Below are 26033 nucleotides of genomic sequence, written 5' to 3' on the forward strand. Positions count from 1 at the left end.
TAAAATATACTATAAAACTTAATTTAGTTTCATTAGTAGTAAGCTACTTTTATTAATGAAATGATATATTTCTGTGTCCACGTTTCCTTTAAATAGAAACTCTTTGAAAAATTCTTTCACAATAAAACTGAAAATGATATCTAAAAACAAAAAAATAACTTCACGAAACGAATAAATCTGAACACAGATGGTTACGTCACGGCGGCCATTTTTAAATTAGCATCAATGATTTTGATAATCCGTTGGGGTGTAATTTCATGTTAATTTCTTAAATCGGGTATTATAACCTATATTATCAGCTGTTTATTAGAGTTTCAAAAAGTGCAATAAACTACGGGGTAAATATTTTATCAGTAACTTTAACGATATAATAATATAAGCCCCTCCCATCGACACATCCCACATATACCATGTGACTTCATATAACGTTCTAAGCCTGCGTCGAACGTCAAAATTTTTAGTTTACCCTATTTTTAAATGCGCATTTAAATCTTTATAATATTAATTTGTTAGACCAGATATACTGTAGATAGTTGATTTACCGATAAATTGGTACTGGTAAATTGTAATTTTCATTGTGGCGTTTGCCAAAATAAAACAATCTTCGTATATTGTTAATTCCGTTTATGATAGTCTATTTATAAAAGTTGTCGTCAACGTTAACCTTGAATAAAGAGCAATATTTGTTGTTTGGTTTAGGACTGCAAATATCAAAACAACATCATTACATTCCAAGAGTTTCTGTTTACTAGTTTGTTTATAAATAACAAACGAAATATTTGATGAAAGGTATCTATATATTTATGTATTTTTTAGTTTTATTCAACTATAAAAGCGAAATCTAAAATTTTTATTTAGTTCGAGTAATTATAAAACGGTATTTTAAGTAAATTATATCATTTCCTCTTAAATCATTAAAAAATATTTTCTTTTATCATTTCAATACAATTTCAGTTTTTCTGATTAATAAATTTTTTACTACTGATGACACGATATCTTTTGCAGACTATTTTTAAATCATTCAAATGTCCTCGAAGCTATTAGAGTTGGGAGGGAAAATGAAACGTTGTCGATGTGTATATTTCAACTTGTAGCTTACATCATTCTCATAGATAATCGATATTAACATCCGACGGTTAACAGTTCGCGTAAATACAGATTATGGAAAAACATAGTTTTGATGAAAAAAAAACAAAAAAAAAAACGGTGTTTAGAATCACACTAGTGTACGTTGACAATATCTGTCACCTGTCACCGAATCCACACTACTGCGATCTCTGTGTTTAACGATTATAGACAGTCAGTCCAAATATGTTTGGAAAACTCATTTACAAGGTCAAATCGGATGTTACGTCACCATATATGTATTCGGCAGAGAGCGCGTCATGTCTTATATTGTATTTCTTTGGATTTTAGAGCAATTATTGCACGCAAAATGTTTATTTGTTCTTTGTCTAAATAAAATTACAAAGAAGTACTTCAGAAAACACAAATTTATTTAAGAAAATCACACAGGATTATACGTCAACTGTATGCAAACAAACAATTCAGTACAGATGGTTAAGCTTGCTGGAAAAGTATCGATATATCGAAATGTATCGATCCTATGTATCGAAAATAAGAAAAAAACTAAATTATACAACAATCACCGGGAATTGGATTATGTATTAAAACTTTTGGAACCAAATATAAGCAAAACGTAACTGTTTTGACGAAAAAAATGTTAACCTACAACATAACCTACAAGAGGACACCTAGACACCTAATAAAAAGATAAGACTTCCCAGAGTCTCCCATAGAAGATGAGGACCTGTCGAAATGACAGGGGGGTTGATGGAATATCCTTCTTCGCACCCATTCGTGGATCTATCCGGGGGTGGATGGTTGGAGGGACGAGTTTTCTCACGAAATAAATATTTTTCTCTTTATCGACACGGTATATATTTACAGGTGATTTAAAACCAACAAAATGTTGCAACTACTGCTAATCGCTTCTGTTTTATTCGGTCTCTTTTACTACTTTTTCATCAGACCTATGAGTTATTGGAAAAGACTGAATGTGCCTCAAACTAATCCGTGGTGGTTCTTTGGAGACAGTTGGGGTACAGTCTTCAAGAAGCACAGTTTTGTTGATTTAACACAATACGTGTACGATGCTGTTCCTGGTAGCAGGTAGATTATATTAATTTTATAAAATCACCATAATTGATATTCGTAACTTTCAAGGTATTCCGGTATGTATCAATTTTCTGTACCCACGCTACTGATCAAAGATCCCGAATTAATAAAACAAGTTTGTGTCAAAAATTTCGATCATTTTACCGATCACAGAGGAGTCATTCCGGAGGAAGCTGATCCTTTATTTGGAAAAAATTTATTCTCGTTGAAAGGTGAGTAAATATACACCACAATATCAATTTATGAATAATGTTAAACCCCGACCTAATCCAAATTGAAATACCCCAATTATATATCGTAAAAATGATATCAAAATCTTCCGACGGTTAATTTTCTTCATTGCACAGCTTTGCACGAAGGATGGGTTACGATTTAAATCGAATTAGGCGTATAATGGGGTCAATAAACGCCGTTTTCTATGGATATAAAACATATGTTTTGGAAGAAATAAGGTTATGTGTCAATATGATAAAAATATAAATAGCAAAACGTATATAATTGGTTTTATTTGTTGTATATCACGTAAACTATAAAGCGGGCAAAAACTTGTGACCGATAGTGTATATAATTTATAATATCTATTCACTTTTTTGTAGGTAAAAGATGGCGCGACATGAGATCTGTTGTCAGTCCAACTTTTACCAGCAGCAAAATGAAAGCGATGTTTATTTTAATGTCTGAATGTGGTCAATCTTTTACCAAATTCTTTCTGGATAAAAATCAAGATAGTTTGGAAGTCGAAATGAAAGATACTTTTTCCAGATTTACTAATGATGTAATTGCCACGACGGCTTTTGGGGTTAAGACGGATTCTTTAAAAGATCCCGAAAATGAATTTTTCATGATGGGAAAAGATGTTACCAATTTTACGTATTGGAAATCCATGAAATTTTTTTTATATATAACTTTACCTAAGCTGTGTGCAGTAAGATATTTCTATTATTAACTATATTTATTCATCAATATATTCCTTCACAGAACAGAAAAAACTTTTTAATTGTTATTTAGAACGAAAAAAAACAAAGTAGTTCGTCCAATTAACGAATACAACTTATTTTCTAATGTTTTACAAGCTATTTTGTAAATTAGTAGATTTTTTTACGTATATTGTGTCAAATAAAAGAAAACAATCATCAAATCTCTTAGGAAAACAAAACATAGACTTAATCCACGTATATAAATTGCAAAAAACCGGCCCCAAAAATGTTGACAGTTGTTTTGTTGTTTGCTCACTCCCAGCATAACAAACTTTTACGATTATGATTCAAAATACATTTTTACTTGAATATTGGTAAATTTTACAAAAATAAAACAACACAGATATTAAAGGTACTTACTTATGTTTAATAATTATCACTAATCATTTAATGAACCCAAAATAAACACAAAAACCGTTAATTATTGTGACTATTGTGAGCACTAAGTGACAGCAACAAAGACTAAGTTCAAAATGGCGGTAACGATGAATTTAAGCGCGAAAGTTTGAATCTTATGGATTCGATCGTCAGTCTTGATTCGAAGTAACCCACGATGGGGCGTTTCTTTTTCTTTCCAATGGTATTAATAAAGCATTTGAGATCAAAAATGTACTTAGCAGGTTTACATTCTAATGTTTTTTTTTTGTTTTGACTTTTTATTGCCGCTACAGTAAAACACTAATTTTGTAAAGTCTTTAAAACAACAAAAATTTTCAATTTTCAGCTTGTGCTAATAACTTATCCAATTTAGATAATCTAGTGAGCAATATATTTTCAATTATACATTATACAATTGTATAAGCAATAATTGATTACGAAAATATATAAATACACGTTCAATATTTTCAGTTTATAAAACTTCGATTTTTGAGCAGATCAATTACAACTTTCTTTACTAATATTATCGACGAAACAATAAAAATGCGGGAAGAAAAAGGAATTGTACGACCAGATGTAGTGCATGTACTAATGGAAGCTAGGAAAGGTAATTTGCAAAAAGAAGAAAAGGCACTTGATGTCGGTTTTGCTGTGGTCGAAGAAGCTGAATTAGGTAAATCTACATTATTTTTCCAAAAGTTGAACGAAAATATTTAGAAATCGCGGTAATTCGTACTAAAACTAGATTAAATATGAAAATATTCAATTGAATTTAATAAATTATAGATTTTCTTTTCTCATATATGTATTTATGCAATACTTACATGCTGAACACACTGTTTACACTAACACTGCACCGACACACAATTAAACTATCTAACGCGCGTTTCGATAACCAAGTTATCGTTTTTAGAGACTGGAAGGTGAACTTTATCACCAACCAATTCCAGAAATTCTTCCTACTTCCAGTTAACTTAGCTTTTTTCCATTATACATGAGTAATCTATGATTTCATGTCTTTTTATACAATATAAATGTTTAAAAAAACAATGTCTTTTGAGCTTAGAATAATAAGACAACTATTATTTTCATCAGTGAATTGAAAAATGTTTTAATTTTAATACACAGTTCTGTATTCTTCTTTTTTATAAAATCATAATAAATCACGTTGTATTTGCTATATATTAGGTACGTTCCATCTCATAATCGAATATATGACCGCTAAAAGTTCCATTTCAACGTGAAAATTTGAAATTCCTAGAAACCTTGGGTTATTATTATAACAACACACAGTATATTTCATTTATGAAGTCGAGAGATCGCTTATTATATCTACAGTACCAATACGAAAGTTGTTAATATTATGGAACGTACACATTTCAATGACAGAATAAACGATATTAATGATCATGGTGTTTACACTAGTAGTTTATTTGTCTTCTAAATAGAACATGAGAAATTGTTTGATGTTACGAATAATTTTAATTAGAGTAGAAATGGATATATACACCTCGCGCTGGTACACTATTTCCAAAATGTGGCGTTTAAGAAAAATGTAATTTTTTTCAGGAACCAGTAGCGTTACAGAAATAACTAATTTAGATATAGCGGGACATGCGATGGTTTTCTTTTTCGCTGGTTTCGACGCCGTTTCTACTTTAATGTGTTTCATGTGTTATGAATTAGCAATAAATAAAGATATTCAAGATAGACTTAGGGAAGAAATCCGTAGTACTTTCGAGAAATGTAACGGGAAAATAACGTACGAAGCTCTTCTAAAAATGCAGTATATGGATATGGTCGTATCAGGTAAACGTAATAATATATTTTTTACTCACTCTAACATAGTTTATTATTGCTTTGTAATTGAATATAAACGTTGGATAATACATGGTGGTTTTTGACTATAATATTTTGACTGTTGAAAGTAATATTTCTTGATATTATTACTTGTCAGAACTTTTCGTATTTTTTTCTTGAGAATCGTTTTTGATTTTGGGTTTCTTATGATTGAAATTAATTTTCGTAGAATTAAAAACTAATTTTCAATTAGAAGGGGCCTTAAATCAAGACGATTATCGATACAAATGAGATTGGGCTAAAATATGTTTCCTAATCAAGTTATGGGATTTTTTTATTAAAAGTGGAGGGAAGTATAGGTACTGTTATTTTAAATGAACGTTCATGGCTTCAACCAGTGGAGTACGATAAGGGCAAGTAATAGTAGGGTAGAATATGTATTTCGACTTGTTAACGATATCAAAAACTTCTATATATAATCGGAAGTTGTATAAACGATAGTTTACACCAATAATTACGCTATGTGACGCGCGTTTCGATAACAAAGTTATCATCTTCAGAGACTGAAGGTAAAACACAACTTCTCTGAGGATGATAACATGGTTATCGTAACGCGCGTCCATGTACCTGTACTATTAAAATATATATTTAGATGGATTTATCTAATAAAATATTTAATTTGTGTTATTTTATTTGCAGAAAGTTTAAGAAAATGGCCGATTGCTGTTATGACAGATAGAGTTTGTACCCAACCTTTTACGATTGACGCTAAAACTCCAGAAGAAACGACTCTTCGTATAGATGCTGGTACACCGATAATGATTCCAAATTTTGCAATACATCGCGATCCTAAATACTATCCCGATCCGGATCGTTTTGATCCGGAAAGATTTAACGATGAAAATAAAAAAAATATTGATTGTTATACGTACATACCCTTCGGGGTGGGACCGAGAAACTGTATTGGATCAAGATTTGCTTTAATGGAAGTTAAAGTGGCTTTTTTCCATATTCTGTTAAATTTTGAACTAGTACCAACAGCAAAAACTCAAATTCCGTTGAAGATATCGAAATCGAAGTTGAATATTACAGCAGAGGGTGGTTTTTGGTTTGCCATGAACCGTTTACAAAAAATATAATCATTTCCATTATTTGTTTATTAAATAAGTTTTCCTATATATTATTTTATATAAAATAAACGTACGTTTCAATGTTCTTTATTTATTTTTCTTTCATCTCTTCAAATATTGTGATTTATTTAGTCTACAATTCTGAAAGAATATTTTTGATAAAAGTAATTCACTCTGTAGTTTTTAAGTTACTTATGCACATGTTACCAAAAAATTAAAACATAAATAAACTTTATTATTAACACTTCTTCTTTTTTACATATCTACTTCTGTCATCGGTCAATCGTGACGTTAGTGTAATAAAATTGTGTCGTTACTGTCAATATGTCATTAGACATCAATTTCCGCAACATTTCCTACAGATTTCTGTACAAAGGTAGGTGATATGTCATTGTATTGACATTTATCTCTGGTTACTATGTATTAACATATACACTTTTCACTAAAAATATATATTTTGTCAATTTTCATTTTAAAAGAGATATTGTAATAATGTCTACTAATTTTTCTTGATTTAATTGAAAATTTTTGTAAACATTATGTCGTAAATAAACGTGTCCCAGTTCAAAGGTGTTTTTATTTTTTATCGTGAATTCAGGAAACTGCGAAATCGTAACTCAATGGAAATGAATAACATAGAATATTCTTTGTTGTAAATGAACCTCGAAAATAGATTAGTTCTGCCACCTACCATCGAGGGCATTGGTATCGCAAATCCGCGCCATGTTGTTTTCACTGAATAACAACTAAATTAGCATTTCTTCTCAGGGTATGTTCTGTGACTAAAATTACGGAATTGACTATAGGCAACTTAACATACATCAGTGTATGGCAATTAGTCGTTTCTTTCTTATTTCGTGAGACGAATTAGCTCAAGTGATATTTTCATTACATGTCCACAATACGTCTGAAAGAAGACGGTCACTGCTTCATTTGAAACGACTGGACATAATCCTGCAACGTGGCGCTATTTTCAAATTTTTATGTGGATTTTCATATTTTGTTTTTTAATTAATTAAAACCGCAAACTTACATTCTGAAAAAGTAAATTTAAACTGAGTTATCAGCATAAAAAAAAACAAATTCCTTTATCACAAGAATCGAATGAAAAAGCCTTTCCTTAAAGGAAACTGTACACTTATCTGGAAGGGTGATAACGATAAAAAAAACTTGTGAAATACTTTTTTATTGGCGAAATAATTCAAATGTATAAAATAAAATGGAAGATATTACGAATAAACTGATAATAAAGGTAGACCTAATAACTAAAGTTGCGATAACTATATAAAGTTTGTATAAAAAATTTAACTACTTATATAAAGGTTTCAAACCTACATTTATTCCATCTTCGGCGTGAACATTGAAATTCTGGTTGGATAGTTTAACAGGTATCACAGTTTTTGCAGTTGGAACTATCTCGAAGCTGTGCAGAACGTATGCGAAATAAACTTTGGCTTCTAGATTCGCAAATCTCGCCCCTATGCAATTTCTAGGACCTAATCCGAACGGCATATAGCAGTAAAAGTCTCTAGCGTTTTTATTATCTTCGCTGAATCTTTCTGGATCGAAACGATCTGGATCTGGGAAATACTTAGGGTCACGTTGGATTGGAAATACGGGTAATAATATGGCTGTTCCTTCTTCTATAACCAAAGGATTTTCGTCGGGATATTCTGGTTCTATTACGTATTTTTTTGTACAAACTCTGTGGGCTTCTGGAAAGTTCGGCCATTTTCGAAGAGTTTCTGTGAATAAGGATTTATAACAAATACCAAAATATAGTGTAAATGCTTATTTTCCAAAAAGTAAACACAGTAATTTAATCAAAAATGAACTGAATCGTTAAATTCAGAGAGTGAACTGGATTTATATCACCAAATAAAACAAGAAACCAAATCATCTAAAATATGTTTTAAAAAAATCTATTTTTTTGTCAAGAAATTATATATTATAAGAAAATCGGTATTGAACTGCTAAGTACTGAAATTTTTTAAGCTAAACTTTCTTTTTTTCATCTAAACTTTGCCCTAGTGAATTGAATCTACAGTAAAATATTTATTCAGTATATTTTAATTTAAAAAAATTCACCTGTTTAATTAATTTTTCAACAGTATATATAATTACCGTCAAAATAAAATTATTTTTTCAGTTTAAACCTCACTCTATATAAAAATTAATGTATGTTTATGTAAATAATCGAAAATAATAAAACTTGGTTAATAAATATTTATTTATCAATATTCTTCTTTTTCTTTTATCTTGTTCGAGCTCGGACAAAAGCAACATGTCATTTTTAACTGTAACTACCATAGACAGAAGAAACAATAAAGAACATTGATTTTAACATTTGTGTCTATGGTCTGTGTTATATTTCCCGACAGGTAACGCGCCGAATTTTATTTGCGATGTTGTCAGATCGTCTTCGTTAGCAAAGTTACTACGGTAGAATTAGTTTCTGCCTAACTGGTCATCAAATTAGCATCTTAAATTATTCAAATTGTTAACAAAATGAAAATTACGTTGTTCTAAAAATATTGAGACGAAAATAAGACGCTTATGGCTGATAGGAAAAAATGTATAGTTTGGTTCTGTGTGCTTATTCGTTTGTAATACTGGATTGCACATAATTCATAGAGTTAATATTAAATATAGACAGAGCATGAGAATGAAATAGGTCGTTTCGGGATGACGTCACAACCATCCGCCATTTTGTATGGGGAGGACAAACATAGTTGCTTTTAAGTATTTTCATTTTTTTTGAACAGATATTTATTACAATGAAAAAAGTGCTTTAAACAATCAATTTTCTCAATACAAACGAAATAAAATGCCTGTCCGCATCGACAATACGACCGACGTTTCAAACCACGTTACTAGGGACCTATTGGAAGAGAGAGAGTGATGGGAGAGAGAGGTAGAGAGGGGAGAGAGTGAAAGAATCGGTTTACCATCCTGTATCTTTTTCTACTCGACATTATAATCATAATTTGTTTTTCTTCTTTCTCCACCATTCGAAAATTTGATGTCATGAGATACGTTGACGCTCGACGCTGGCTTAGAACGTCAAATGGGGTCACGTGGTACATTTTTTATTGGGGCATTATTTTAAAATAATACAGCGTCAAAACCAAACATCGTTCAATTTTTTAAATCGGGTATTATGACAAGAGTTTTGTTTTCAGCGTTTTGTAGCTTAACGCTGAATTAATTTAAGATGACGTTCAAGTCAAAATTATACCACGTGACCTCATTTGACGTTTTAAACTAACACGAAATTGTATTTATAGTGATTCAATCAGAATCGAATAAAGAGAGATATGTATATCGATTTTATTTATCTCTCTCTCAATCAGCAGCTCCACTCGAACGAGTTTCCATACCTCTATCTCTAATATTAACTCTATGATAAATAAGTACCAAATATACCAAATAATATTTTACGACGAGATTTCCCGAAAATACAATTATTTTGTCATCATAGTTATTTCAAAGTTGTGAATTCTCTCAAGATATTTTTTAAAATCAAATGGTAATGTTGGAGAGCAAATGCCCCACTCTATCCCAAATATCGGAGCTTCTTTCCCGCGTTTTTATCTAAAAGTCCCGCTAAAACACAGTTGTTGACGTATTGCCGCGTCGGTATGTCTTTCACGGTGGTTGTACCTAGTTAACTTTTTCCTACTAAATCGCCAATTGCAAAACGATAATAGTTTTCAGAATTAAATACTTAAAAACAGTGATAAAGTGTAGTGAAGTGAAATTTTCATCATGTGTTGAAAGTTGTTGCAGTTTGGTAAGATTTACTCTTATTCATTTAATTTAAAGTCTGATTTTTACGAGTGAAATGATGTTCTCAAGACAAATTGTAATTTTATAATTTTTTAATTTGGTAGTTTTTAAGATTAACGTGTTTAACTAATATAATCTTTATGTTAGTTAGGATGAAAACAATTTATTTCTTAAATTCTCTAATACGGTTTTGTTGCAAAGTAATCCCCATTTTAGTTTGAAAATTAAAAACTAATTTCCAATCACCGAAAACCTAGATAAGAATTGGATGTATATAAGGAACATTAAATGTTTCTATACTTTAAAGACATACCTGAAATAACCATTTCCAAATAAGGCATCTTCATTAGCACTTCATACGTCAACTTTCCATTACACTGTTGAAATCCTTCATCTATTTCTTCTCGTAATCTATTCTGAATATCCGGATGAATGGCTAATTCGTAAGACATGAACGTCATTAAAGTTGAAATAGATTCGAATCCAGCGAAAAAATTTATCATCGCATGAGCGGTGATGTCTTCATCGGTGATTTCTTCTATATCTAACCCTGTAAAATTTAATTTTAAAACTACACGACGCTGATAACATTCCGGAGTTTTACCCTGCTTTTTTTTCTGTTCGACTTCTTTTTTTGCTTCGAGTAATAAATGGAGCATATCGTGACGATCCACATCGTGTTCCTTCCTCATTTTTATACTGTTTTTAACAATGTTGATGAAGAATTGTCTCGATTCGCTATCGAAAAACTTTACGTCGAAAAACTAAAATTTAATACGTAAAATTTTCAGAAATCGTGGAGAAAATTTAACAAAAATAGGATTGTTAGGACTTTTATTATATTACGAAAATTAAAAAAAGGAATTTTCAAAAACAAACTCGATCATAAGTAAAAATGGTTGTGACTAAGCAACCGAAACCACAAACGGATTTATTCTGTAAATATGTAATAAAGTAGAAGCGATCTACTAAACCGACCTTGAATAACCTTGGTACAGTTGCAAACCCTAACATTTTAATTATCCTCCAAGGGGTAGCAAAGTTCGTGATATCTTTGCACCGATAATAAAATTCGTTGTCTGGATCTTTGAATGAATCCACCTGTAAGCCGAACGTAGTTGATGCTATTACATCGTTAGAAAAACGACTCGAAATATCTTTCATACAAACATCGATTACGTCGCCATTTCCTCTTTCTTTCAAAAAATAATTAACGAAATTTTGTGCGCAGTCGGACATGAAAATAAACATGCTTTTCATTTTGCTACTGGTAAAACTCGGTGTTAAAATAGGTCGCACGCTTTTCCATCTATGATCTAAAAAAATTAAGACGTATATACAGGGTGATGATTATTTTATTTCATAGAATCCGTAATGTTTTTTACATCAAACACCTTGTATATTGAATTAAAATATTGGCTAAATTAAACTATAGTAACCTTGTATTAGATTTAACGAATATTAGAAAAATCTACTAATTTGATACATTTTGACATTACCAACTCTAATTACAAGTATGTACATCTGTTCAATTATATAGGGCGTTTACTTTAATTTTTCAAATACCCCGTATAACATATATAACCTCACAATATTGTAAAGGGAAAGTGGACGGTATATTGAATTTGAAGTAAACTGCAAGGTGTTTTATTGATAAAAAAAACATTACAAACAAATATCCCTTTACCTTTTAGTGCGAAAATATTTTTGTTCCACAAGGGATCTGCACCATCCGGAATTAAGGGTTTGTGATTCATAAAATGATCAAAATCTTTAACAGTAATTAATTTTAATAACTTTGTATCTCTTATCATAAGAGCTGGCGTGGTGAATTGATATATTCCACAATATCTAAAAATATATCCAAACTTAAAATTACAATTAAGTGTAATTAAAGTCCGCCATCTTGTATTTAGTTCGAACTAGAACGGTAGGTTTAGAAAACAGATACATTCGATGAAAAAAAAATGTCATAGATAAATTAATTTTTGTTTCCAACAATTTTTTGTCTAAAAAACAAAATTCTAACGAAAATAAATGTCATAATGAACCCCAATTAATTGTTAAAACTAAAAGGAATCAAATTGATTTTATTTCCGTTGTATGTTCGCGCGCGTTTTACTGATTGGCTGATATGTAAATATGGCGGCGTTGTGGGAGTTCCTCTTGTTAGTCGTACGCGATAATACACCTTATTTACACAATGAAAATCATGACAGAAAAGTTAAATTTGAATTAACGTATTCGTTGAAATAAATTCTGGTAGAATAATAAAATTTCAGCTTATCATTCATATTTAGAAAAAACTTTGTAATACTTTGTTTAAAAAAATTTGATTCGATTGTATTTATTCTGATTAGGAAATCAACGTCTTCAATAAAAAAACTACAAAGTGCATTATCCTTTCTTTGATTAGATTTGTAAAGAATAAACAGAATATTTCAAAAATCAAATAATGATAAAAAAGTAATATTTACAATAGATTATTTCGTTATTTTCCATTACCTGGCATTCGGAGATAAATTATAAAGTCTCGTGAACATATCCACGATACTTTCTAATCCGAACACTTGTTTCCATTGATCTCCTAAGAGCCATACAGGATCACTTTGAATTACTCCTCGTTTCTTCCAATAATTCATCGGTTTAACCGCATTGTAATAGAATAAAGCAGTTAAAATAAAAACAAAGATCAATATGATGGAAATTAACATTTTTCTGAAATTTAAAAACATAATAATGTGCGATGCTGCTTTTAGAAAGAGACGTCTTTTATTTCATTCAACTTTTTTTTGTTTGTTGTAAAACTTCGTATAATCTAATATATGAATATCCTAACCTCAAACTTCTTTTGGTTTGTTTTCTTTGAAACCGAACATTTAAAAATGATGCAGCTTCTTGTACATTCTAATTCAGTGAGTATGAGAAATAAATATTTTTGAAATCCATTTACTAATATACATGTTATCATATAAAAAAACTATTGAAGTTATAAAAATATGTATTAAGTTGTTTATTCCAATCAATTTGTTTTGAGGAATTCGATTTACACCCAATTATAGGTTCGAAAATATTCAAAGAAACGTAAAAGGTGGTTGAGTTATAATTTATATACCTTTATACGTAGCTACGACGACAATTAATACATTTTGTAACCCCCGAGGGTTGAAGTAAAAATTTAATCCCCATTGAATAAGAAATCCCCAAAAAACGATATACATAATGTACTTTCAGTCTTTGAACATTCATTTATATCATTTTCGAAAGCTTACCTTTGAGTTAATAAAATATACTGACCTTAAGTGGATTACTTATATGAACACTTTGTAATCAGTTAAAAACTTCGATATACAAGTGAATGAAATTAAACATTATTGGAAACGTAGCAGTCTTAAATATGTGGGGTAAATGATATCAAAGTTTTCTTATCTGTTATCAAATTAAACCTTCAACAATGTTCATTAGTAATAATAGAGTGAGTTATGAAACTATTTACAAGCCGTTCAATGTTAAATTCCCATAGAAACTAATAAACAGTTTTTTTTTAAATGTAGAAAACAAATTTTAATTTTTAACAATTTGAGGAAGCGTTTTAAGGGAAATGAAACACTTTGTATCATACATTTATTTATACAGTTAATATTATTTTCAAAATAGTTAATCACGCTGAGAGGCCGTGCTAAACTAAAAGAAAGCTTATAATATTATTATCACTATAAAAACTTTCCTTGTATATTGTAGATACTTTTTATGCAATATCGGAATTTTATATTCGTTGTAGTACCGATAATTTACTTGCAACTCCTATTTAAGTTTCAAAAATAGACAAAACAAAAATGAAAAGTGTTTTGTAATTAAATACTGTAGTGACATCTAGCGACTTAAATCTAAGTGTCGGAAACTATTTACAGTTTACTTTTTTTACGTTGTTAATCGCGTTATATTGTTTATGGAATTCATCAATAGAGTGCGCGCAATTTATTAAAATGAATTTCAATGAGTACGGATGGTGATGCTAGGGTTAAAGTTTAAGTATGAGACTTCATATTTTGAAATAATATTGGAAAAACTTGAAAGGTTAATGTTCTATTCATTTTATTATTGATAACTTGTGAAAAAAATACGAATTCTAATAAAAGATTTTGTAAGAAACGAAAATGATAAATTTCGACACTTAATTCATAATAGGGTACAACTAAAGTTTAACTTCTATGAATTGATTCAATCTAACAACAAAAATAGATCAAGGACTAACTACTTTTATAATATTTAAATGAATATTGAGTTTAAATTCGCACATGTGATTCAACAAACAAGTTTGAATATGAAATTGTATAACCGTAAACAAATTAATTCAAAAATCTCTCTGAATTTGTTGAATATGGATCAAGAACACACACTTTCTCTAGGAAAGAAGTAGTAGAACAAGCGCTATCACAAAAACTCGAGTTTTTATTATATTACGTTTTATGGCGCCATCTGCGCGTCAGAATATGGAACTTATACGATCTCGTAAAAGTTACCTACTTTAAATGTTGATATCCTAACCTAACAAAATTCAACTTTGATCTTTTATTATTTAATTTAAACAATTTGATTAAAACAAATGCTGATGAAAAATATAAAATATTTTCATAGTAGTTATATTTCTGAGAAAAACCACCTTAACTGGAACTTTTAACGCGTAATAGTGTTTGAGCTGATGTAATAATTTAAAATAACAATTTTTCGAGAATGTTGATTTTTTACATTGTTTGAGGTGAATTAACATTTTAGTAAATGTTTTATTTCGACTACTTTATAGCTTCGTTATGAACTAAATTGAATGGATTGAAAATAATACAGTGAAATTTGTAAAGTCAAAATGTTTCGTTAACAAATAACTAACCCAAAAGTAGGGTAAAGATAAAAAAAGCGATCTGTGTATATGAAAAATCTCGAAAAATTTCATTCTTCATTTTCGTTTTATTACGGGTCGACTTACAAAGTGGTATCTGGCCCCAATCGTGCCCAATAATGCACTACGATATTAAATTCTTCAACTTTAAATTAATACAGCGCCATTCTGGAAGTTTCTTGAACTATTATTTTCAACTTTGCTCCCAAAAGAGATTTACCTCCATATCTCAACGATCCGTAACCAAAAGAATTCAATTCCGTATTTATAGGTTATGTTCGTGACGCCCCTGATTCCCGAATATTTTGTTTTTTCATTTCGAACTGATTTCAAAAGGATTTTAACTCGATTGTATAAAATTGACATAAGAACCGCCAAAAATAAAAACGTAATTGTCAGTTTATTTATTTAAAATTAATTTGTGGTCTTTAAGAACCAATTTATAGTATAAGCTTTTAAAACTCTATGTAAATGTTGAAACAACAGCAAAAAACAATGGAATAAATGAAAAAAAAATTATTATATATTTATTTTTTAGACATTCTGTATTTAAAAAAAATATTAATATAAATCATTAGCATCTGCGTGTACACGCCACGTTAGTAATTAGCAAGTGGTAAATTTTGAGCAAATAAAAAACATCAATTGTGATTAAATTAAGTTTGTTTGACCATATTTTGAACTGTAGCGTGTACACGCTAACAATCGATGCGATATAGTTTAGCTCAATATTACGTGACCTTCACAAGGTCAAGATACAAATCCGGACAGACGTGTACACGCACTGAAATCAATCTTGTGGATTAATTTCAAAATTTTCCGATGTGAAGCTTCTACGCAACGAAACTAACCTCAAATAGAACGTCAAATGTCATTTACAGTTGTTCAATCGCGTCCAAATATGATTTTACGTAAAAAAATAAATCTACCCTGCTATATTATTAATCTATTACCAAAAAGTGCGAAAAAATTCAAGACTACTAATTGTTTCGTTGTAAAAAATCGAACCTACAAATTGCCTAACCCCTTTTGACCTTGACCTAGTTTATGTATTAAGACACATCAAATATTCCATATCAAAATGGACCTTTTTATTGTTTATATTAAATTAATCATAATATTATCGGAATTTACGGGTTATTATTCATGGCAGACAAATATCCAAATTATAAAGAACATATTTTTCACGTTGCCACATGTATTTGACTAGTTTCCCGTCTAACGTATCCGACGCTTGCGCTGATAACGTCTACCAACCGCGTCAGTTCAAATCGACTTTGAAACAGCGCGGTAATTTTAAATTTCTGTATTGAAAGAAATTCATATGAAGCTTTGTCTGGGTTGTGTTCGTATTGAAATAGATATAATTAGATTTAAATTCACATTTATAACAAGATAAAGGAATAATAGAATGGCGCGGAACGTCTTTTTGTTTATATATATGTAAATAATCGTTTTAGGCAACTTTTAGATTTTTTTCTCTACGTAGTCATCTGACACGGATGATGATGGTCGTCCAGGACCGTAAAGAAATTTTGTGACGTAATAATATAAAATTTTCCGTATACTTATTTCAATTCGACCGCATATTCATGTATCAAAAAAATTTATGGAATGAATTTTAATATCGTTTTCTTTGAAATTTACTTTTATTTTATTACCATATTTATCAATATCATTTTTTAACCACAAAGTTACGTAGGTTTTCAACATATTTTGTTGAATTTTTAACATAATTTAAATCGATGGAATTGATATTTACACTGACGTTATTAAACAAAAACAATAAACACAATCTATATATGTATATATAATTCATAAGTAAAATATATAAACTTAACTTTTAAGTACAGATATACGTTGTTTGGAAAAGAGATGGCGACAATTAAATAGGTTTTTTTCTATAATAATCACTTTGATCTTATCTGATAGCTGTCATTTTTATTAATTTGATACAATTTAGTGACAAATGACAAGTGACAAGTGGAGGCTAGATTTAACTTACATTCAGTTTTTTTACGAAATTTTGAGCATTATTAGCTCGTTTCTACTCTTTTCTAATTTGATTATAATAATAAATAACTATAATAATAGTGTGTGGTTTATAACACACTATATAGAAAAAAGAACAAACCGGAAACAGAGCGTTCAGAAGGTAGCCATCTTCCAGAGTTCACATAGTATTAATTAAACTTGACCTTGATTTAAGTAATGGTTTTTTTTTAGTAAAAAAATATTCATTAGCACATATTTTCATAGTAGAAGATAGTTTGGTATTGATAGACAATAAAAAATATACATTTAATGACACAACTCGTTGAATTAGTTATTGTATCATAATAAAGATTCGATAGACTGTATATTAGTACCGGAAATGAGCTAACTTCATTCAAAAACATTATTTTAAATAATTTAATTAGATCCAAGCTTGCTGGTTGTGTTTGAATAGAAATATGAAGGTTTTTCATAATTTTTTAAAATTAGGTTTTAGAAAAAGTAACTATATGCAATAATAATAGTTTAGATTGTTTTATAGTAAATAACAATACACGTGAAGTTGTTTACATATTACGCGACATTTAATTCAACACAATGAAGGACAGAACAGTATTAAGGATATGAAAATTATGTAAAAAATTGTCCACTAAATGTCAGACATCATTTAACTTGTAAAATTCTGGATTATTGCGTCATAAACTGAATAACTGATGACTGGGAATAATTCAACCACATGTACCCACTCGATAGATGGCGGACGTACACTTAAGAGTGCGAATTCTACCACAAAAAAACCTAACCACAATTTTGCAAAGGAAATTTTCTACTGTATCAGGGTCATACTTTGAATAAAAATGTATCCAACATAAAAATTATTTATAATATATAAATTATAAAAATTCCAACGACGGTGAAGGAAAAATACCGATTAACCTCAAATTAATAAAAAAGAAGACCAATCGAAAATAACGCACTTTAATAATAATAATATTAATACCAGTGAAAAAAAGAACAGCTTCCAGTGGTATCGAAACAACACGGTTTAACTTTAAAGTTATAAAAAAGAAGACCAATATAAAATAACGCACTTTAATAATAATAATATTGATACCAGTGAAAAAAGAACAGCTCCAGTGGTATCGAAACAACAGGGTTTAAAATTAAAGTTATAAAAAAGAAGACCAATATAAAATAACGCACTTTAATAATAATAATATTGATACCAGTGAAAAAAGAACAGCTCCAGTGGTATCGAAACAACACGGTTTAACCTCAAATTTATAAAAAAAGAAGACCAATATAAAATAACGCACTTTAATAATAATAATATTGATACCAGTGAAAAAAGAACAGCTCCAGTGGTATCGAAACAACAGGGTTTAAAATTAAAGTTATAAAAAAGAAGACCAATATAAAATAACGCACTTTAATAATAATAATATTGATACCAGTGAAAAAAGAACAGCTTCCAGTGGTATCGAAACAACACGGTTTAACTTTAAAGTTATAAAAAAGAAGACCAATATAAAATAACGCACTTTAATAATAATAATATTGATACCAGTGAAAAAAGAACAGCTCCAGTGGTATCGAAACAACACGGTTTAAAATTAAAGTTATAAAAAAGAAGACCAATATAAAATAACGCACTTTAATAATAATAATATTGATACCAGTGAAAAAAGAACAGCTCCAGTGGTATCGAAACAACACGGTTTAACCTCAAATTTATAAAAAAAGAAGACCAATCGAAAATAACGCACTTTAACAATAGTAATATTGATACCAGTGAAAAAAGAACAGCTCCAGTGGTATCGAAACAACACGGTTTAACCTCAAATTTATAAAAAAAGAAGACCAATCCAAAATAACGCACTTTAACAATAATAATATTGATACCAGTGAAAAAAGAACAACTCCAGTGGTATCGAAACAACACGGTTTAACCTCAAATTTTTTCACAGATTCAACATCAAGATTATTAATTTTCTCAGTTTTTTCTTGCACGATGTGTTTTTAAATTCTTTTCGTTGTGTGTGTTTGTGAATAAAATAAGGTGCGAAATAATTTTTGCGCAGTACTGTATATTTAAAAAATTCCTTATCGATTTGTGACTACCTCGTGGAGTGATAAAAATGTTATTTTCCTATAAACTATAGTTAATGTGATTCAAACTGAAATAATTATATTGAACAAATAAATTCACTATCATTAAGTTTTTAACATAAAGATTTAAAAAATGCATCATTTTATTTATATCATATTCATAAGTATAAACAAAAACAATACACCATTATATTGTTAAATGCAATTAAAACTTTTCCATTTACATTTTTCTAATCTAACGAATCATAACAAAAGTTTTTATAATTTTCCATCTTCAATTGACTTTATTTATTACATACCAACATATTTTCATTCAAAGTACCCATTCTCGCAAGTACGATATAAATCTTCAAAATCAAATCAACAAGTATTCGATTCAAATCGTCGTTGTTGTGTTTTCTATCAATTCTATCCGACCAGTGCGTTCTAAGCGATTACAACGATTGATTCAACGTTCGATTTCTATCTGGTCGATTGTTTCGATGAATCGGATCCTTTTGGTGATTTTGACCGATAAAAGAATTCACGTGACTGTCAGTCTACAAAATGCCGGTCGGGTTTCGCGGAAGCTTCAGTGACGATTATTTACCGGTAGTGGTATAATTGCATCGCGCGGATTTTCTTCGTTTGTTTATTTACATATTTAAACGTTTCGTTTTACAGTTTTAGCAACCACTTGCGACAGCGCGGACGGTCGGAATCTCGATTTTGTTTTCTGACGGTTTTTTATTGTTTCAAAAAAAAGAAGAATGTCTGCGAACAAGAACGGACTCAGATTTTCGAGGTAAAATTTATGATTTATTAGTTTTGTTAATGTATATTTTTATTTAATCAAGTTTTAGACATTATTCTTTAGAGTTAATATTTTTTATGCATTCGATAATAATTTTTTTGAATATGGATACGAACGATTACACTATTTATTTTTTTAATTGTTATTTATGCCTGATTACTAAATTTTATGTTTAAATCTTTTTATTACCGATTTTTTTCAATAAAAATAATCCGGTTTACTTTTTAACCAAAATATTATAGTCTATTTTTATGTATGAGAGAGTAATAAAATGATGAAGCATTCGTAATCCATAGGCGTATCACTTATTTTAGTAGAAAATTAAAATTAAATAACATCTGTATAAATATAATTAATATATTGGGTGTACACTTATATTTTCACCATTTTGAGATATAATAAGAGTTAAATTATATAATGTATTTAGAAAAAAACGAAGTCTGGGTTTATGTTACTAAAAATTGTGTTTTAAATATTTCTTGTTCAAAGAGGAAAGCTTAAAAAATGCTTCCATGTAAAAAAATTTCGAAATCCATGTATGAAAAACATCGTGTCATACTGGTTATACAGGGTGGCCCACGACGAGTTAAAACTATGTGTATATGGCAAAATACTTCGTAGTAAAATCATGACAATTTCTACGTTTGGGTTTTTAGATACGATCTTTTCAACCAAAATATTCTCAAAGATGACCCACTTCCGGTTCTACCGGAAGTCGACTGTAACTTTGTTATTTTGTATGTAACACCCTGTATATTAATACATTTTTGAAATCTACGTAAAATTTTAGTAAACTTTTGTCTAAAAATTTTTTTCGAAAAATGCATACTTTTTGAGTTATTAATTTTTTTGTAAAAATTGCAGACCCTTATAAATTATTTTTTTACGAGAATTCCCTTAAAGTTATGAAAATGGTTTCTTTTCGGTTACTTTTAGCAAGGTCAGACGTATTTGAATCTGTGTTGAAAAATTTTTCATTTTATACAGGGTGTATATAAAAAGTGCTCAAAGTTTAACTTCGTAAAAATCAATTTTCTTTATTTTTTTAAATAGGACCACCCGGTTTTTTCTATTTTAAGACCCTCGTACGTTTCGATCTGTTGATTTAAATCGGATTTTTTTCTCCGAATCGAATTACCCTAAAGCGTTTAAAGTTTTGTTCGGAAAAACCTGCAAATTAACCAAAACAAAAACTTATAAAAATATCTTGAATGACCGTGGCTTGATTAAAAAACAATTTTGCATGTCGCGGTTGACTGGTCTATAAAAAAAAAGTAACAGGCGTATATGTCGATTGCTTTTTGTTCGGTGGTCAGGGCCGGGTTAGATTTTAGAACAATTACAGCGTTGTTCGGTGATTTTTGTTTTCGAAAGGGGAATCCCGCAACGAAATCTGCAGTGGAAATCTTCGCAATATCGAACTATTGGATCGAGTGACGTGGTCTGCACCAACCACCCCAGCACAAGCCTAGGACACACCGTTGCGGCCGTTATGGCTGTGCAAATTGAGATTACGTTCGATTTGGGGTGTCCACTGCAGAAGCGGCACAGCGAGCGAAAACCAAACCATCTGTGTACCAGGTGGTTTCATTATTTAGTATTGCGGGCTTGGTTGCCTAAATGTTTGATGTTTGCCGTTTGACTATCGGGCACTAAACTGACGTGGTCTGCACTTTTTCTGCACCAACCACTCCAGCAGAGGCCTAGAGTACACCGTTTCCGCCGTTATGACTTGTACGACAACTCAGATGTCGGTGAAAATTAAGATTGCGTTCGATTTGGGGTGTCCTCTGCAGAAGCGGCACAGCGAGCATAAAACCAAACCATCTATGTCCCCATTTTTTAGTAATGCGGGCTTATAATTAATAGTTCACTGTTTTTTATCAGTGATTTGTGCCTTTGTGCCGGACTATATATGTTTTATTAGCGTTACTTTTTAAAATTTTATTTACTTAAGATATATCGATAATAATTATTAAAATATGAATACGGAAAAAACAAAAAATAAGTTTCATTGTAAAAGTACGTTGACTTTATACATGGTTATTCATTATTATTCTCTCGTAGACTATTCACATATTTTTTGGCAATAATACGACTTATAAAGAATGTAGTTTTGAAGAATTTCGTTCGATATTTATAGTTAATTGCAAGGTCAAGGTTATTTTAAAATAAATATTATGATATATCGTCTTTTGTATACCTACAATTTACTCGAGCAATTTATTGAATAGGAGAGAGGACACGTGCTGCTCCCCAGCGATGACTACGTGGATAATTATCGCTTCGTCATAAAATCGGCTCAATTTTTTGAGTGTTTGTACCAAAACGAACAACTAAACTCGATTAGAACTCGAGAATAAAAATTATTTACTTTGGACGCTAACTTCCACTTATTTATATACAAAAGATTTCTAGATAATTCGAATTCTGGAATGTAAACAAACAAAAAGAAATTTTGTCTATAAAAACAGTCATAAGATAATGTAAATAGCGTATAAAAACAAATATAAACTAATGCCGCTTTATAAAGAGCTTTTATTTCTATTCTATTAACGTAATAAAACGGGACCGGCTTAACGGTTTATGTCAGTGGACGAGAACAGTCAGAACAAGCTGTAAAGGAAAATTGAAACCTTTTAAAATGTTAAATAATGAAGAAAGAGTCAAAAATATAACAAAAATTGAATAAAAAAATTATTTCCGAGCGTTCTGAGGTCGGAAAATGGAAGAGGGGGTAGTTTCTAAGGGTTGAAAACGGTTTATCTCTTCAAACTGCTTTTCATACGATCGTTTCTTACTTACTTCATTCATAAAATAACATTAAGTATCCCAAACTGTAGTCACTATTCACTTAACTACATACTACGACTCATTACTAAACACTTAACTAATTTATTAAAATATTCAATAGGACATCAGATTATTAACTGACTACCTCGTTGATACATAAAAGAGTATTTATACAAAAAGAATTTTCACATTCTAAAAAGTGATCAAACAATCGAAAAGGGCCTTCTTAGAAATCGATTCAATAAAAACTATATAAACAATTCACCGCTGTATATATAAAAAAAAGTTTTTCCGAAAACCGCCGCAAAATTTAGACTCTTTATCATAACCGAACAGGACCGGTTTCACGGTACATGTCGTGGACGAGTTCGTAACAATTTTTTTTTTACAATTCGGTGGGCTTTTTATTCTTTAAAATCTCTACTTTCTGTTGGAGTAACCGTAGTAAGTTTTCTTAGAAAATGCACGAAAAAATTCGATTCGGAAAGTTTTTTTAACCATTATGTACAATTTCGAGCTTTTTGGAATCATCTTCAGGGAAGACACGGTTTCGTTCGTCGTTCACCTTCGGCCCTCACTATTTCTGCCTACCAGCGTTTACTATAGCATAATTCTAATTCCAGTTAGTCCAGCGGCAGAATTTATAATGTTAAAAATGTATATTTCGAAAGATTTTGAATATAGTTCTCAAAAAGAATCGTTCTGTATACTAAAACAACGTCTAGACTTTAAAAAAGAACGAGTAAAAACCTGTAATTAAGATCGATAATCATGACCTTAGAATGCTATGTCTAATTCAATAGGATGACTAGTTTTTTTTCAATTTTTTTTTAATGATTAAACATTTGAATAAACCAATTCGCAATTCCATTGATTTTACATTTATTTGAAAAGTAATTAACGTTCCGGAACTCGACAAATAACTCAACGTATCACGACATTGGACAATCATTTGCGGAATGTCAAAGTCACTTGTCATTTGTCCTTGAAAATCTATTATTTGTCATCTGTCACTTGTCCTTGTTAATCATTTGTCAACTGTCACTTGTTATTTGTTCCTTGTCATCCGTCATCTGTCAAATCTTTGACATACGCGGGGTGGTTGATAATGAGTTGTTTCCAAATTTTTCCAAAATGAAAAACGTCGTAAATCGATAGAGGTTATCCAAACAACTTTGAAATTACGAAAATTATACAGCGCGTCTCGTAAATATCTATCTAATAATATCAACTAATAATAAAACTGCCGTTTCATGTAAACAAATAAGAAATCGCAACCTCATCGCAAGGTTGATTCTCCATTATAGAAAGATTAACACCAAGTACATCATTGGTGAAATGATGCGAGAAAAAAATTGTTTTTGAAAGTGACCTTTTCGAACCATTTAAATAATTAACGTTCATCATTACAATTAGTAAACAACGATGGCAAATCTGACAAGGTAGGATAAGGAAGGACGTCTTTATTGGGATAAGACTATATAAAAATGCGACGCAATCAATTCAACCTGCCTTTTTTTTAATAGATTTTCATTCAATTCCAATTTCATAAATGTTTAACTCCGTACCAAATTGGTGCCGATCCGGCACTGTCCCTTGTTTACGTTGCCATGGGAATCTGTCAAATAACATTAGAAGGCGGGTTTGCTTGGCAATGTAAACAAAGTGCAGATCCGGACTTATATAGTATAGAGTGTTATTGAATTGTAATTATTTTCGAAAAATCTTGGACACGTGTTTTAAATACAGCTCAGAAATACTTAGACCGTGTTATCCACTATTTCTTGCAGGAACTTCTAATATACAGAGTGTCCTAAAGATGATGAAGAGCCCCAAAGGAGGATCCAAATTTTCTTAATAAACTAATTTATTTGCAACTGTTTAATTGAACAATCGAATACTGAACTGGGGGTTTTGTCGGTTAATTGTATATACGGGGTAATCAATAATCAATTACCGTCAATTTATAGGTGACACATCATCATGTGTATCTGTTTGAAATTATCATTTATTAAAGTTATATTAAGATGATTCTACACTAAAACTAAAGTTAAATGCTTTTGTTGATAATGTAAATTAACACGTATGATGATACGTGTGCATATATATCATTATGATAAGTGATAAATTTTTTTATAAATGAAACGGCAAATATTTAATATTGTAGACATGTCAATATTGAAAAAAAAAATGTAGTTGACCATTAATTAAACAATTACGCATTTGTTGTCACATTACTGAGTGTGTGTGTGTGTGTGTGTGTGTGACGTAGAAAGTAGGTAAACAGACTCAAGTGAGGTTAGAATCAATGAATACGTATATCTTAGGTAGATTGTCCGATCTTGTTTCGATAAATTCTATTTCGGCCATAATTTCAATTAGAATAGTCTTTGAAACGATTGAATAGACACAAATCGCACTGAACAACCAATTACATCCACTCACAACAACAGAATGGCGTTTGAAAGGCGTCACGCAGCGACTACGTTTCAGTGTTTACTTACTTTCTACGTCACAACACTCAATTTCGTCGTTTTTTGGTCGCCATAATGGAAAAAGTGCTAGAAGATCTGAAAAACGGTAAGACAGTAAGAAACAGCAGTAGTATAGTTGCGGAAATACTGAAATCTGCTGAAAAATAAATGTGGAAGGTCTTAGATGAGGAAATGTAAAAGTGAAAATGCAGGAAAATAACTTTTCGGCCATAATTTCAATTAGAATAGTCTTTGAAACGATTGAATAGACACAAATCGCACTGAACAACCAATTACATCCACTCACAACAACAGAATGGCGTTTGAAAGGCGTCACGCAGCGACTACGTTTCAGTGTTTACTTACTTTCTACGTCACAACACTCAATTTCGTCGTTTTTTGGTCGCCATAATGGAAAAAGTGCTAGAAGATCTGAAAAACGGTAAGACAGTAAGAAACAGCAGTAGTATAGTTGCGGAAATACTGAAATCTGCTGAAAAATAAATGTGGAAGGTCTTAGATGAGGAAATGTAAAAGTGAAAATGCAGGAAAATAACTTTTCGGCCATAATTTCAATTAGAATAGTCTTTGAAACGATTGAATAGACACAAATCGCACTGAACAACCAATTACATCCACTCACAACAACAGAATGGCGTTTGAAAGGCGTCACGCGGCGACTACGTTTCAGTGTTTACTTACTTTCTACGTCACAACACT

At 30.4% G+C, this 26033-nt stretch overlaps 3 protein-coding genes across 4 annotated transcripts in view; 2 read left to right on the plus strand and 1 right to left on the minus strand.

Annotated features, from left to right (window-relative positions):
- The first annotated feature begins 437 nt into the window (after window positions 1-437).
- On the plus strand, window positions 438-6548 carry LOC130900233 (cytochrome P450 9e2-like). The gene is made up of 7 exons (XM_057810733.1): window positions 438-789; window positions 1951-2172; window positions 2227-2390; window positions 2775-3103; window positions 4005-4206; window positions 5103-5342; window positions 6033-6548. The coding sequence occupies exons 2-7, from the start codon at window positions 1970-1972 to the stop codon at window positions 6470-6472; spliced, it is 1578 nt and encodes a 525-aa protein (XP_057666716.1). The 5' UTR covers window positions 438-789; window positions 1951-1969; the 3' UTR covers window positions 6473-6548.
- A 1085-nt stretch (window positions 6549-7633) lies between these two features.
- The window catches only part of LOC130899900 (cytochrome P450 9e2-like), a 32872-nt gene continuing 14472 nt past the window's right edge, over window positions 7634-26033 (minus strand). Inside the window, exons 1-7 of one of the 2 annotated variants that reach the window (XM_057810076.1) lie at window positions 13550-13729; window positions 12758-12970; window positions 11940-12103; window positions 11231-11568; window positions 10857-11016; window positions 10566-10802; window positions 7634-8208 (exon numbers count right to left, since the gene is read on the minus strand). In XM_057810076.1, coding sequence (XP_057666059.1) covers window positions 7772-8208; window positions 10566-10802; window positions 10857-11016; window positions 11231-11568; window positions 11940-12103; window positions 12758-12966 — 1545 coding nt within the window. In that variant the 5' untranslated portion in view covers window positions 12967-12970; window positions 13550-13729 and the 3' untranslated portion in view covers window positions 7634-7771. Of the gene's footprint in view, window positions 8209-10565; window positions 10803-10856; window positions 11017-11230; window positions 11569-11939; window positions 12104-12757; window positions 12971-13549; window positions 13730-26033 lie in introns of those variants that run through there. The other variant, XM_057810077.1, reaches the window with a different exon arrangement.
- Window positions 9792-26033, plus strand: part of LOC130899899 (sodium-independent sulfate anion transporter) — a 38036-nt gene continuing 21794 nt past the window's right edge. Inside the window, exons 1-2 of the mRNA XM_057810075.1 lie at window positions 9792-10256; window positions 19917-20037. Coding sequence (XP_057666058.1) covers window positions 20003-20037 — 35 coding nt within the window. The 5' untranslated portion in view covers window positions 9792-10256; window positions 19917-20002. The remainder of the gene's footprint in view (window positions 10257-19916; window positions 20038-26033) is intronic.

This window comes from Diorhabda carinulata, chromosome 12 (assembly GCF_026250575.1).
Source record: "Diorhabda carinulata isolate Delta chromosome 12, icDioCari1.1, whole genome shotgun sequence".
NCBI lineage: Eukaryota > Metazoa > Arthropoda > Insecta > Coleoptera > Chrysomelidae > Diorhabda > Diorhabda carinulata.

Excerpts from the sequence above, each read along its gene's own strand:
- LOC130900233 (XM_057810733.1), top strand. The coding sequence starts at position 1,970 with ATGTTGCAACTACTGCTAATCGCTTCTGTTTTATTCGGTCTCTTTTAC. Across the intron at positions 2,173-2,226 it reads GATGCTGTTCCTGGTAGCAG|GTATTCCGGTATGTATCAAT; the intron begins GTAGATTATATT and ends GTAACTTTCAAG. Across the intron at positions 5,343-6,032 it reads TATGGATATGGTCGTATCAG|AAAGTTTAAGAAAATGGCCG; the intron begins GTAAACGTAATA and ends TTTTATTTGCAG.